At 43.8% G+C, this 16,433-nt stretch overlaps 1 protein-coding gene across 2 annotated transcripts in view; it reads right to left on the reverse strand.

The window, feature by feature from the left end:
* Positions 1-16,433, reverse strand: part of LOC126355952 (neprilysin-4-like) — a 693,674-nt gene that overhangs the window by 180,596 nt on the left and 496,645 nt on the right. For both annotated transcript variants that reach the window (XM_050006541.1, XM_050006540.1), the window contains exon 6: positions 956-1,039. In XM_050006541.1, the coding sequence (XP_049862498.1) occupies positions 956-1,039 (84 nt within the window). The remainder of the gene's footprint in view (positions 1-955; positions 1,040-16,433) is intronic.

The raw sequence follows: 16,433 nt of genomic DNA on the forward strand, positions 1-16,433 counted from the left end.
TCTTACTATCAGAAATTTATTGCAGAATTCAAGTTGTCTTTTTCCGCTGTCATTCCTAGTAGCAGGCCCGTATTGTTCCGTAACCGTTTCTTCTACTCCCTCCCCTACGACCAAATTCCAGTCCCCCATGACTATTAGAATTTTCACCCTGCTTTACGTACTGGATTACCCGTTCAGTAACCTCATATACTTCCTCTTCATTTTCGGCTTGCGACTTCGACATGTATACCTGAACTATCTCTGCCGGTGTTGGTTTGCTGTCTGTCCTATCACTGAACTACTCACAGTAGCTCACCCTCTACCGTGCCTACCTACTCATAACGAATTCTACTCCCATCATACCATTTTCTGCTGCTGTTGGTATTGCTCTACACTCACCTGACCAGAAATCGTTATCTTCTTTCCATTTCACTTCGCTGACCCCTGGATTGAGCCCTAGCATTTCCCTTTTCAGTTTTCCTAGCTCCCCTGCCACCCCGTGTGTGCAGTCCTAAAGCATCAGCGCCCCCTGTCAGCGCCGACTTTAACGAGCCGCCCGTCGCTGTTCCAGCCAGTTCGGTCGCAGACTTTGAGAGCATCAGTACTGAGCAATAGGGAGACGATGACGATACTCAGCCTTGGCCTGCGTTCTACGAGTAGCAATAGCGTGTGAAAGTGACTGCATGTAGGCACCGGAAGTACGTCTCATAACGAGAAGTTGTGTTCCTTTCATTTTTAGAAATAAAGTGTTACACCGTATTAATCGGAAAGTGTTACGTACAGATCATTTTGGATTCTTGCCGCTGGCCATCCAAACTTCTCACCCCTGTTGTCTGTGTTGGTACTGGCTCCCACAGTAGCCGACACAACAGCACGACACGTACAAGGCTATCGTTTCGTTGTTTATTCAGTCTTTTTCTCACGGTCACCTCCCACTTGGCTGTCCCTTCCCAGAGATCCGCGGCTGGGCACTCACCCACGTCCAGGCAGGTCCTGTAGAGCGCCCTCGCCTGCTTCACGGGGCGCAGGTCGTCCTCCTTGTTCTCCGCCTCCAGCAGCTCTGCAACAAGTGATGCGATAAATACGTAAACAAAAGGAACACGCCAACGATGAAAAACATTGAATATACGCTCAAATTAAAAACAGGAGAAACAATAGCTACTGCCGCAAAGCGAACGACCAGTTATGTCTATTTGTTGAGCTGTTGCCACAGCGGGACATACGCCCAAAATGCCCCACAAACGGCGCACCCAGTCACGACATGCATTATGGACCAGTCATTATTGAACTACAGCAACGAGAGGAATTGGACAACGTCAAACGAACAGCATCTGACCGCCTTACTACACTACTGGCCATTACAATTGCTACACCACCAAGATGACGTGCTACAGACGCGAAATTTAACCGACAGGAAGAAGATGTTGTGATATGCAAATCATTAGCTTTTCAGAGCATTAACAAAAGGTTGGCGCCGGTGGCGACCCCTACAACGTGCTGACATGAGGAAAGTTTCCAAGCGATTTCTCATACACAAACAGCAGTTGACCGGCGTTGCCTGGCGAAACGTTGTTGTGATGCCTCGTGTAAGGAGGAGAAATGAGTACCATCACGTTTCCGACTTTGATAAAGGTCGGATTGGAGCCTACCGCGACTGCGGTTTGTCGTATCGCGTCATTGCTGCTCGCGTTCGTCGAGATTCAATGACTGTTAGCAGAATATGGAATCAGTGGGTTCAGGAGGGTAATACGGAACGCCGTGCTGGATTCCAACGGCCTCGTATCACTAGCAGTCGAGATGACAGGCGTCTTATCCGCATGGCTGTAACGGATCGTGCAGCCACGTCTCGATACCTGAGTCAACAGATGGGGACGTTTGCAACACAACAACCATCTGCAAGAACAGTTCGACGACGTTCTCAGCAGCATGGACTACCAGCTCGGAGACAACGGCTGCGGTTACCCTTGGCGCTGCACCACAGACAGGAGCGCCGGCGATGGTGTGCTCAACGACGTGTTACGACCCGTGGCTCTACCCTTGATTCGATCCCTGCGAAACCCTGGCCAATGGTGGCCGAGCAACTCGCTCGTCACAGCACGCCAGTTACTACTCTCGATGAACTGTGGTATCGTGTTGAAGCTGCATGGGCAGCTGTACCTGTACACACCATCAAGCTCTGTTTGACTCAATGCCTAGGCGTATCAAGGCCATTATTACGGCCAGAGGTGGTTGTTCTGGGTACTGATTTTTCAGGATCTGTGCAGCCAAATTGTGTGAAAATGTAATCACATGTCAGTTCTAGTATATTTGTCTAATGAATACCCGTTTACCATCTGCATTTCTTATTGGTGTAGCAATTTTAATGGCCACTAGTGTAGTTTTATTCTGGAAATTTTGTGGTGTGCCACACTTCCCGCTAAGACGAGATGCGGAAGTAAAAATCTTCTATTTTACGAGAGACGAAGGCTGATCCAAAAGATCGTTAAAATACACTAATTCACGGAATTATATAGGTACACAGATAAAAGTTGACACACGAGCATGAAATGATATGGAGTTTTATCAAAACCAGAAACGAGTTCAAAAACTGGCCAATAAATGGCGCTGGACGGAAACAAAGCATGAGAATCAAATAAAATGAGCTATGGTAAGAGAGAAACTCAAATCGTCCCTAGCCTAGCTGATAAACATCTGCTGGAAAGTACGACTTTTATGCAGCACAGCGCTCCCAACATGTTGCTACACGTGTGGAAGGTCTCTTGCACACATCATTTAGTGACGATCGTGCACTGAGCCACCACGTCCGTCAGATTTTCGTCCCAGGTCCCCACACCTCAATCCGCGTGATTCTTGGTTGTTGGATTACCTGAAGGCACAATTCTCCCGCCATCGTCCAACCTCATTACGGGTGCTAAATGACAACGGAACTCAGAAGTAGATATCCTCGGAGTAGCGGATCAACTTAAATCACTTAATAAAAGCAAGTCTCCCTCTCCAAACTGTATACCAATTAGGTTCCTTTCAGTGGACATACAATATCCCCATACTAAGTAATCATATAGAATCGCTCTTTCGACGAATGCTCCGTACTCAAGGACTATAAAGTTGCGCAGGTCACATCAGTATTCAGAAATTAGGAGTAATCCACGTAATTACAGGCACATATCATAGGCAGCAGGATTTTGGAATATATATATATATATATATATATATATATATATATATATATATATATATATATATATTGTTCGATCATTATGAATTACCTCGAAGAAAACAGTCTGTTGACACACAGTCAACGTTGGTTTAGAAAACATTGTTCTTGTGAAACACAACTAGCTCTTTACTCACACGAACTGTTGAATGCTACTGAAAAGCGATTTCAAATTGATTCCGTGTTTCTACAGTTACACAAGGATTTCGACAGTATACCTCACAAGCTGCTTGTAGTTAAATCGCGTGCTTGGGGAATATCATCTCAGTTATGTGACTAGATTCGTCATTTTCTGTCACAGAGGTCACAGTTTGTAGTAACTGACGAACACTTATCGACTTCAACAGAAGTGATTTCTGGTATTCGCCAAGGTAGTGTTATAGGCTCTCTGCTGTTCCTTAGCTATATAAGCGATTCAGGATACAATCTGAGTAGCCATCTTCGATTGTTTGGAGATGATACTGTCATAAACCCTCTTGTAAACTCATCAGACGGTCAAAGCAAATTGCAAAACGATTTAGAGAAGATATCTGAATGATGCGAAAATTGGCAATTGACCGTAAGTAATGAAAAGTTTCAGGTCATCCACATGAGTGCTAAAAGGAATCGGTGAAACTTTGATTACACGATAAATCAATCAACTCGAAAGGTCGTAAATTCAACTAAATACCTAGGAATTACAATTACGAACAACTTAAATTGGAGAGAATGTAAAGGAAATGTTGTGGGGAAGGCTAACCAAAGACTGCGTTTTTATTGGCAGGACACTTAGAAGATGCGACAACTACCAAAGAGACTGCTTACACTACGCTTGTCTGTCCTCTTTTGGAGTACTGCTGCGAGGTGTGGGATCTTTATCAGAGGTAAGGTACTCTTCTCGTCGCTTTACGAGCACTAGCGACTAAAGCTTGAGTAGAAAAGTATTCATTGCACAAAAACGTGTAATCAGAATAATTGCTGGAGCCCACCCACGGTCATCCTGCAGACATCTATTTAAGGATCTAGGAATCCTCACAGTAACCTCACAGTATATATATTCCCTTATGAAATTTGTTGATAATAATCCAACCCAATTCAAAAGTAATAGCAGTGTGCATACCTATAACACCAGGAGAAAGGATGATCTTCACTATGCAGGGTTAAATCTGACTTTGGCACAGAAAGGGGTAAATTATGCTGCCACAAAAGTCTTTGGGCACCTACCAAACAGCATCAAAAGCCTGACAGATAGCCAACTAACATTTAAAAATAAATTAAAAGAATTTCTAGATGACAACTCCTTCTACTCAAAAAAAAAAAACTTAATTATTAGTGTCATGCATTATTTTGTGTAATGTAATTTCTTGTACAGACATCTTTTATTAACCTGACACGTTCCACATCATTACGAAGTGTCGTATTCATGATCTATGGAACAAGTATTAATCTAATCTAATCTAATCTAATCTAAAGAATATGGCTTGCTTTGATGACACGAACGTTTAAGTACGATTTCTTTCTTCGTGAAACGGGAGATGTAAGAGCACCGATTCTTCGGTAGAAAAAATATGAGCCTCGCATGGAACCTGCTGATATGTTGTTGAAGTGAGTACAGCGACACTTGTATTCTCAGTCGCCCGTATATTCCGATTTATTCGTCGATAGGATTGAGTGAAATGCCTCTTACTTAACACCGAGCTGTCAACTTATTTTGACTAATAGTGACATATTAAACCTGTACGCTAGTCAGGACTGTGAAAACTGATTTATGACGTGCGCGTGTTAAAAGGACTGGTTACTCGGTGATAAACAAAAATATATATTAATCGCCCACGTTAAAATACCCTGCAGGCTTTGATGAGCATTTTCTGGGTCCTCGATAACATATTTTTGGGAATTAATACAAATTTTGGCACGTCATTTCATTTTCTGCTGAGGCAGACATTCACATATACTACGTACATTCTTCACTGTACACTTTTTTGCTCATACTTATTGCAACTAGAGTTTTGCTGGACATTTTTCTCAGTAAAGTGTCCGATGCATTCAGTTTTTATTGAAATAAGCGTAAGATATTTTAAGCCAGATTGTAAATAGGCTCTGTCATTCTGTTCAGAACGAAAAACCGAAAGTGAATACACTACTAGCATGAGATACCTGGAGGCTGAATGGCCCACAAAACCCATGTCATTTGGAAACACTTAGTATTTTCCATTTTATGCAATCTGTTATTGGAATTTAAGCACAATTAAATGTAAGGTCTTAAGAAAGAGCACTAGACGTAAATCAAGTAGTGAAATACACTCCTGGAAATTGAAATAAGAGCACCGTGAATTCATTGTCCCAGGAAGGGGAAACTTTATTGACACATTCCTGGGGTCAGATACATCACTTGATCACACTGACAGAACCACAGGCACATAGACACAGGCAACAGAGCATGTACAATGTCGGCACTAGTACAGTGTATATCCACCTTTCGCAGCAATGCAGGCTGCTATTCTCCCATGGAGACGATCGTAGAGATGCTGGATGTATTCCTGTGGAACGGCTTGCCATGCCATTTCCACCTGGCGCCTCAGTTGGACCAGCGTTCGTGCTGGACGTGCAGACTGCGTGAGACGACGCTTCATCCAGTCCCAAACATGCTCAATGGGGGACAGATCCGGAGATCTTGCTGGCCAGGGTAGTTGACTTACACCTTCTAGAGCACGTTGGGTGGCACGGGATACATGCGGACGTGCATTGTCCTGTTGGAACAGCAAGTTCCCTTGCCGGTCTAGGAATGGTAGAACGATGGGTTCGATGACGGTTTGGATGTACCGTGCACTATTCAGTGTCCCCTCGACGATCACCAGAGGTGTTCGGCCAGTGTAGGAGATTGCTCCCCACACCATGATGCCGGGTGTTGGCCCTGTGTGCCTCGGTGGTATGCAGTCCTGATTGTGGCGGTCACCTGCACGGCGCCAAACACGCATACGACCATCATTGGCACCAAGGCAGAAGCGACTCTCATCGCTGAAGACGACACGTCTCCATTCGTCCCTCCATTCACGCCTGTCGCGACACCACTGGAGGCGGACTGCACGATGTTGGGGCGTGAGCGGAAGACGGCCTAACGGTGTGCGGGACCGTAGCCCAGCTTCATGGAGACGGTTGCGAATGGTCCTCGCCGACACCCCAGGAGCAACAGTGTCCCTAATTTGCTGGGAAGTGGCGGTGCGGTCCCCTACGGCACTGCGTAGGATCCTACGGTCTTGGCGTGCATCCGTGCGTCGCTGCGGTCCGGTCCCAGGTCGACGGGCACGTGCACCTTCCGCCGACCACTGGCGACAACATCGATGTACTGTGGAGACCTCACGCCCCACGTGTTGAGCAATTCGGCGGTACGTCCACCCGGCCTCCCGCATGCCCACTATACGCCCTCGCTCAAAGTCCGTCAACTGCACATACGGTTCACGTCCACGCTTTCGCGGCATGCTACCAGTGTTAAAGACTGCGATGGAGCTCCGTATGCCACGGCAAACTGGCTGACACTGACGGCGGCGGTACACAAATGCTGCGCAGCTAGCGCCATTCGACGGCCAACACCGCGGTTCCTGGTGTGTCCGCTGTGCCGTGCGTGTGATCATTGCTTGTACAGCCCTCTCGCAGTGTCCGGAGCAAGTATGGTGGGTCTGACACACCGGTGTCAACGTGTTCTTTTTTCCATTTCCAGGAGTGTATTTAATCTTAAGCAATTATGTAACGAACTTCCTGGCAGATTAAAACTGTGTGCCACTCCGAGACTCGAACTCCGGATCTTTGTCTTTCGCGGCCAAGTGGTTCGCAGAAGAGTTTCTGTGAAATTTGGAAGGTAGGAGACGAGATACTGGCAGAAGTAAAGCTGTGAGGACGGGGTGTGAGTCGTGCTTGGGTAGCTTACATGGTAGAGCACTTGCCCGCAAAACGGAAAGGTCCTGAGTTCGAGTCTCGGTATGGCACACAGTTTTAATCTGCCAGGAAGTTTCATATCAGCGAACACTCCGCTACAGAGTGAAAATCTCATTCTGCTCATTCTGGGATTATATAACACAGTGTACTTGAAATAGTGGCTTAGATATTTTTCTTATTTTGGTGTACAGTCCCCCCCCCCCTCCCCATTAACCATGGACCTTGCCGTTGGTGGGGAGGCTTGCGTGCCTCAGCGATACAGATGGCCGTACCGTAGGTGCAACCACAACGGAGGGGTATCTGTTGAGAGGCCAGACAAACATGTGGTTCCCGAAGAGGGGCAGCAGCCTTTTCAGTAGTTGCAGGGGCGACAGTCTGGATGATTGACTGATCTGGCCTTGTAACAATAACCAAAACGGCCTTGCTGTGCTGGTACTGCGAACGGCTGAAAGCAACGGGAAACTACGGCCGTAATTTTTCCCAGATTTACTGTATGATTAAGTGATGATGGCGTCCTCTTGGGTAAAATATTCCGGAGGTAAAATAGTCCCCCATTCGGATCTCCGCGCGGGGACTACTCAAGAGGATGTCGTTATCAGGAGAAAGAAAACTGGCGTTCTACGGATCGGAGCGTGGAATGTCAGATCCCTTAATCGGGCAGGAAGGTTAGAAAATTTAAAAAGGCAAATGGATAGGTTAAAATTAGATATAGTGGGAATTAGCGAAGTGCGGTGGCAGTAGGAACAAGACTTTTGGTCAGGTGACTACAGGGTTATAAGCACAAAATCAAATAGGGGTAATGCAGGAGTAGGTTTAATAATGAATAGGAAAATAGGAATGCGGGTAAGCTACTACAAACAGCATATAGAATGCATTATTGTGGCCAAGATAGATATGAAGCCCACACCTACTACAGTAGTAAAAGTTTATATGCCAACTAGCTCTGCAGATGACGAAGAAATTGAAGAAATGTATGCTCAAATAAAAGAAATTATTGAGATTGTGAAGGGTGATGAAAATTTAATAGTCGTGGGTGACTGGAATTCGGTAGTAGGAAAAGGGAGAGAAGGAAACATAGTAGGTGAATATGGACTGGGGCAAAGAAATGAAAGAGGAATCCGCCTGGTAGAATTTTGCACAGAGCACAACTTAATCATAGCTAACACTTGGTTCACGAATCATAAAAGAAGGCTGTATACATGGAAGAAGCCTGGAGATACTGACAGGTTTCAGATAGATTATATAATGGTAAGACAGAGATTTAGGAACCAGGTTTTAAATTGTAAGACATTTCCAGGGGCAGATGTGGACTCTGACCACAATCTATTGGTTATGACCTGTAGATTAAAACTGAAGAAACTGAAAAAGGTGAGAATTTAAGGAGATGGGGCATGGATGAACTAAAAGAACCTGAGGTTGTACAGAGTTTCAGGGAGAGCATAAGGGAACAATTGACAGCAGTGGGGGAAAGAAGTACAGTAGAAGAAGAATGGGTAACTCTGAGGGATGAAGCAATGAAGGCAGCAGAGGATCAAGTAGGTAAAAAGACGAGGGCTGCTAGAAATCCTTGGGTAACAGAAGAAAGATTGAATTTAATTGATGAAAGGAGAAAATATAAAAATGCAGTAAATGAAGCAGGCAAAAAGGAATACAGACATCTCAAAAATGAGATCGACAGGAAGTGCAAAATGGCTAAGCAGGGATGGCTAGAGGACAAATGTAAGGATATAGACGCTTATCTCACTAGGGGTAAGATAGATACTGCTTACAGGAAAATTAGAAAGACCTTTGGAGAAAAGAGATCAACTTGTATGAACATCAAGAGCTCAGATGGAAACCCAGTTCTAAGCAAAGAAGGGAAAGCAGAAAGGTGGATGGAGTATACAGAGGGTCTATGCAAGGGCGATGTACTTGAGGACAAGATTATGGAAATGGAAGAGGATGTAGATGAAGATGAAATGGGAGATACGATACTGCGTGAAGAGTTTGACAGAGCATTGGAAGACCTGAGTCGAAACAAGGCCCCCGGAGCCAGTCCTGACAAAACTCTACCATCTTGTGAGCAAGATGTATGAGACAGGTGAAATACCGTCAGACTTCAAGAAGAATATAATAATTCCAATCCTAAAGAAAGCAGGTGTTGACAGATGTGAAAATTACCGAACTATCAGTTTAATAAGTCACAGCTGCAAAATACTAACGCGAATTCTTTACAGACGAATGGAAAAACTAGTAGAAGCCGACCTCGGGGAAGATTAGTTTGTATTCCGTAGAAATGTTGGAACACGTGAGGCAATACTGTCCCTACGACTTATCGTAGAAGCTAGATTAAGGAAGGGCAAACCTACGTTTCTAGCATTTGTAGACTTAGAGAAAGCCTTTGACAATGTTGACTGGAATACTCTCTTTTAAATTCTGAAGGTGGTAGGGGTAAAATACAGGGAGCGAAAGGCTATTTACAATTTGTACAGAAACCAGATGGCAGTTATAAGAGTCGAGGGGCACGAAAGGGAAGTAGCAGTTAGGAAGGGAGTGACACAGGGCTGTAGCCTGTCCCCGATGTTATTCAATCTGTATGTTGAGCAAGCAGTAAATAAAACAGAAGAAAAATTCAGAGTAGGAATTAAAATCCATGGAGAGGAAATAAAAACTTTGAGGTTCGCCGATGACATTGTAATTCTGTCAGAGACAGGAAAGGACTTGGAACAGCAACTGAACGGAATGGATAGTGTCTTGAAAGGAGGATATAAGGTGAACATAAACAAAAGCAAAACGAGGATAATGGAATGTAGTCGAATTAAGTGGGGTGATGCTGAGGGAATTAGATTAGGAAATGAGACACTTAAAATAGTAAAAGAGTTTTGCTATTTGGGGAGCAAAATAACTGATGATGGTCGAAGTAGAGAAGATATAAAATCTAGACTGGCAATGGCATGGAAAGCGTTTACGAAGAAGAGAAATTTGTTAACATCGAGTATAGATTTAAGTGCCAGGAAGTCGTTTCTGAAAGTATTTGTATGGAGTGTAGCCACGTATGGAAGTGAAACATGGGCGATAAATAGTTTGGACAAGAAGAGAATAGAAGCTTTCGAAATGTGGTGCTACAGAAGAATGCTGAAGATTAGATGGGTAGATCACATAACTAATGAGGAAGTACTGAATAGGATTAGGGAGAAAAGAAGCTTGTGGCACAACTTGACAAGAAGAAGGGATCGGTTGGTAGGACATGTTCTGAGGCATCAAGGGATCACCAATTTAGTATTGGAGGGCAGTGTGGAGGGTAAAAATCGTAGAGGGAGACCAAGAGATGACTACACTAAGCAGATTCAGAAGGATGTAGGTTGCAGTAGGTACTGGGAGATGAAGAAGCTTCCACAGGACAGTAGCATGGAGAGCTGCATGATACCAGTCTCAGGACTGAAGACAACAACAACAACAACATTTTGGTGTAAATACAAGAAAATTATGGAGGTGTGAGTAGCCACCATACATTCTGAAGATTCTATTCCAACGCTACACTAAATGAACATGCTGCTGAGTAAGCCGACATACACTTCAAGACACTGGGGTGCATGCAATTGTGCTAACATTTTGGCGTTGCATGTTGCCAGGCTCCCTTTTCAAAAAGCGCAAACTGGGAACTTTAGTTAAAGGGGAACGGAATATAGTGCGCACGGTAATCAGCTTCCTGTGGGCGTCATCAGGTGTTGAGACATTCGCTGATTCGCTCCGGTGCACGGGAGGCTCTTCTCGTCCACACCAGCTGTTCACTGCGTGCATCACAGTCACCTTTGGTGTGAAGCCGCAGTTTTACACCAAGCACTCTTTCCCCATGTACTCCTGCATGTGCCTTCGTGAGTATGTGAGAGGCATGACAGTTCCTTATCTGAAGCCAATTTATAGCATTCATCGACCTTATATGTAATATTTATTCTCGTAAAACGTTTCATATCACAAGAAAAACATATATTGAATAGCCCACTGAAAAAACTGCTCCATATTGTTTGCAAACATGACAGTAAGGTACTCTCTATACTGTATGTGTTTTATTCCTACACAGATAGGAGCAATGAGCAAAATACTGAAACTGATGACTAAGAAAATGGTACAAAAAAAATCTGGTGAGACTCCGAAGTTCAGAAACGTTGTATAGCCTGTAGAAACAGTTTCATTAACTATGCAGTTTAGTTAACCGTACACATATAGTTTCTTCGGCAGTGACAGTTCGACGTAATTTTATTACGCTTTGGTTACCAAGGTAGGTCATCGGTGTTATGGCTCACAGTCCACGCCACTCAGTCCTAGAAAGGATAATAATGCAAGAAAATCAGTTTATTTTGAAGTACGCACAGATGGACTATTCTCATAAAAACGTTGCCGTGACGACCAAACCGAGTATCCATATTGCTACCTTCGGTGAGCAACTGAGTGTTGGCGACTTCTGTGTTGATATAATTTGACATTTATTTATCTGCATTTTCACCTTTTTTCTGTATTTTCGCGGCCAGGTGTAATACTCAAACAAAAGTTTGTTTGTAGACAGCACTTCATCACGGATACAAATATTTGCTACCAACTGTATACTAGCTGCTAACATCGGGATGAAAATTAAAATTACGTTCTGCTGCTTGGTACTGAAGAGCATTACATAATAAAAAGAACAAAAAGAGACTGAAATATTAATTGCGGTATAACATAGCATAATTGTTTTTTTACCGGTGTATTCTAGCAGCAAGTGTGTGGCCTACAGGAAAGGGGGAGAAAATGTTATTTTCTTTTATTACGGGAATGTAATTTTGTTATTAAAGACACAAGACTGCTGTCAACGTTCAGTACTCAAGTAATTAGCTAGTCTGTGTGTTTAATACCACATTAACTCGACTGTTGATACAAATTTTCGTCTTTTCTTTATCAGGAGGAATACAGTTGGTTGTTCAAGATCCGATGAACTGTACAGTTCGTTTTGGTCGAGGACCCAACTGGGAACATTTGCTTTACAATCGAGGGAAAGCTGTCGAAAATCTTCGTCGAAATCGTGGAATTGAGGTTATTTTAGTTACTGAGACGAAAATACGAAGACGTAATCTGTGTGTGTTTGCGTACTGTTTATCTGTGTGACACAGTAAAGTCGCTATTGTGCGACACGTTTGGTATGTGCAACAAGAGTTTCAACTACATATTTGTTTCAGTCACAGCTACGACGACTTGTAAGTGATTATGAATGGTACCGTAAACCCACGTGTCGAAATTAAAATCGAGTATTATGTAACACTGTAACTAACTTATCGAGATCTGAAAATGGCCTTTTATCAGCGAAACGTGTCATATCAATTATACGTCCTTCAAGCTGCCACTGAAACAATCATTTAACCGATACTGTTTCGACAGAGAACAATATGTTTGTCTGTAAAGTGTCAGAAGAAACACTTAACGAGTTGTTTGCAGCCATTGTATAATAAGCTCTTGTAGCTGAGGAAAGGAATTAGTTTAGAAAAAATTGGAACTGTGATTTAATGTCTCCAGGCATATTCAAGATGAAAAAAACCTTGCTCCAATTATCTCTTGCTAATAGGGCATTCAGTTGTACCTACACAGACACCAGGATGAGGTAACAAGTTTCACCACAACGTTTTCCTAATTTGTTACAACAACAGTACAAAATTTACAACGACATAGTTTTGCAACACAGTGACTCTGGTTTTAAGCGCACTTGCAAGCATAAAAAACATTTTCTCGTTGGAGCCGCAAACCACGTATTCCCTACTTTTTTGACCTTTTCGTCAGAGTTGAATCGACTGCCTCTTAAACCATCTTTAAGCGGACTAAACAAATGGAAATCTGGCGGTTTGAACGGTGTAGATCGCACTATGTGGACGTGCGTTGACATGCAAATAGAGAGCGTTCTTTGGCAACACTGCGGCGTTTGTTTCAAATTACAGGCTTAAATTCGTTAAATGTCATCGTAATGGCAGCTTTTTGCTTCTGACCCCTTTTCCAGGTAGTGTTCCTGTGAATCACAACAAATTGTGAGAATCGTTTTTCCTGTTTACGGCTGACTTTTGGAATTTCTTTTTGGTTGCTTCCATTCACTGCTCTGGCTTTTGCTCTCTGGTTCGAAGAGATGATACTATGTTTCATCTATAGCGATGATTCAGTTCTAAAACATTTTACCTTTTTTAACGTGAGGGAATCTGATAATGGATTCTCACAGTGCTGCGAGTGTTCTCTTCATTGAGTTATCTTTGGGACCATCTTGCACAGACTTTACGAACGTTGAGACAGTTAAGATTTGTGTCACATACAGAACTATGACGAACGTGCATTTGGTCAGCCATTTCTTCGTCAGTCACTTATCGGTTATTCTAAAGCAGACCACAAACTTGCTCTGTGTTGAAGTTCGTAGTAGATATCATGGGACGTCTTGATATTTCCTCGCTGTTAGCTCTTAGCTGTGGTAAAGCATTACCTCTAGAAAATGTTCTACGTATTTCACCTCTTGTGATACTTTCAGAGCACAAAATATGGATTAGAGAACGCTGGCCCTCGTCGGTGCAAACGAAGATTGGCTCAACCATGTTTTCTCCTCATTCAAAACGAACTCTTGTTACACGCGAAGAGAACGGTGCCATCTAGGTGCTGGCGCATGCACTAAGCTGTACTGCCAGCCTAGAGACGATAACAACGAAAGTACAGATACTGAGTTACCATTGTAAATAAACAGCAAGGTCGATTGCTCTTGCTCTATTGATGGTCACTTCGTATAGGGTGTTGATCTCATAGGGCTCCGTCAACTAAATATAGAGCCAGTATTCACAATCGGTAAGCTATAAACAAAGTTGGTTTGTGCTTATTCTCGTTGTAGGACGGACACTTTCAGCTACCAACGCTACCCACTGCCAGCAACAGTAAGGGATTCACGGTTACTTATTCAGAGATAAACATGATTTGCTCACACAGGTGAGGATAAGCTAGCAATCGACTGTCAAGAGGCGATTGCGCGGTGGGGAGTGATATTGTTGTCTGAGGCATTCAGTAAGTAGAGCGTGGTACCAGTGACGTAGAGGGAGGAGACGTATTGAAATGTACCGGATGAGTGCGTCGCCATCGCTATAGGCTGACCATCAGTAAAACGTAAGAATTATACCGAATGGTGACAAAGTGTTTGTACCAGAAGTGATTTTCAACAAGGAATGCCGGTAGTACGGCTCGCGTCTACCGCTCCGACCAGTAGACTGCAGTGTGGATCGCTGTTTTTTATAACAGCGTGTGACAATATTTTGATATAATGTACCTGTGTTGAAATTAGACATGAGTAGACGTGTACGAAAGAGCTAGTGGCTGACTTCTGTGTGTACTCAGCAAAAACACCAACAAGTTTTAGTAGCAGGATCCTTACACGCAAACAAGAGAAAAAGTCAACTAAACATGGTCTCTGAAATGCATAGCTTAAGAGCTCTGAGCACTTGTTTGTCTTCGATAGTGTGAAATACATGTCTTCTACTTCAAGCTCTTTGTTTTCCATATTTTCGGAGGAGGTAAAGTGAAGGAAAACAAGAAAAAAAAGCCTATTAAACATGGGCCGAAAGAGGCATACCTGAAGAGCTATGAACTCTTGTTCAGTAGATGTGCGTTGGACTAGGGCGATCTACAAGTGTTCATAGCACTTCAGGTATGCCTTTTTCGACACAAGTTTAATAGGCATTTTTTTTATTGTTTTGAGGTACGTAATACGACCCTAAAGCGTGGCGGTGTTTTTTGGGACCTTACTTATTGCAAACGTTGTAAGTAGGCTGTTTAGGTTTTTATGTTGGTAATGTCACGTAGCGCTCTATATGAAAATCACTGGCTGTGCTGTGTTTAGTCTGTGGCTGGTTGGCATTGTTGGAATATTCGCTATTGTAGTGTTGGGCAGCTGGATGTTAACAGCGCGTAGCGTTGCGCTGTTGGAGGTGAGCCATGGTGGATGTGGGGAGAGAGATGGCGGAGTTTTGAGAGCGTGGACGTGTGTCCGCCACAAAGAGTAAATTTGTGATACTGGGTGTCATGAACTGATTATATATATATAATGACTTTCGAACATGATTACGATAAATACTTTGTTTGTTCTCTATCAAAATCTTTTCATATGAAATTTCGCCTTAGAAAAATTTATCGATTACTGTGCTGGTTAACCCCTTACGTTATTTGATTTTCAAACAGCTGAGCAGAACTGAACGTACTCAGACATTTCGCTCTTTACTTATTCTGATCAACACTAAACTGACACACAATATTTTTAGCGCAACGCAATCTGACTTTCAATAATCCCTACAAAAGAATGGCCATGACTAACAATAACCTATACCTTTCATGAATCACTTACCTCACAAAAATCTTCGTTACTCGAACTACTGCAATACAGCGAGCGCCAATACTGCCAGCTAAATAAAAGATTCTAACTACTGAAGGCACTAACTACTGATAGGCATAGTTAGCAAATGAAAGATTTTGATAGAGAACAAACAGCGTATTTACCTTAATACTGGTCAAAAGTCATAATACACTCCTGGAAATTGAAATAAGAAGACCGTGAATTCATTGTCACAGCAAGGGGAAACTTTATTGACACATTCCTGGGGTCAGATACATCACATGATCACACTGACAGAACCACAGGCACATAGACACAGGCAACAGAGCATGCACAATGTCGGCACTAGTACAGTGTATATCCACCTTTCGCAGCAATGCAGGCTGCTATTCTCCCATGGAGACGATCGTAGAGATGCTGGAAGTAGTCCTGTGGAACGGCTTGCCATGCCATTTCCACCTGGCGCCTCAGTTGGACCAGCGTTCGTGCTGGACGTGCAGACCGCGTGAGACGACGCTTCATCCAGTCCCAAACATGCTCAATGGGGGACAGATCCGGAGATCTTGCTGACCAGGGTAGTTGACTTACACCTTCTAGAGCACGTTGGGTGGCACGGGATACATGCGGACGTGCATTGTCCTGTTGGAACAGCAAGTTCCCTTGCCGGTCTAGGAATGGTAGAACGATGGGTTCGATGACGGTTTGGATGTAGCGTGCACTATTCAGTGTCCCCTCGACGATCACCAGAGGTGTACGGCCAGTGTAGGAGATCGCTCCCCACACCATGATGCCGGGTGTTGGCCCTGTGTGCCTCGGTGGTATGCAGTCCTGATTGTGGCGCTCACCTGCACGGAGCCAAACACGCATACGACCATCATTGGCACCAAGGCAGAAGCGACTCTCATCGCTGAAGACGACACGTCTCCATTCGTCCCTCCATTCACGCCTGTCGCGACACCACTGGAGGCGGGCTGCACG

The sequence above is a fragment of the Schistocerca gregaria genome, chromosome 3 (assembly GCF_023897955.1).
Source record: "Schistocerca gregaria isolate iqSchGreg1 chromosome 3, iqSchGreg1.2, whole genome shotgun sequence".
In the NCBI taxonomy this organism is placed as follows: Eukaryota; Metazoa; Arthropoda; class Insecta; order Orthoptera; family Acrididae; genus Schistocerca; species Schistocerca gregaria.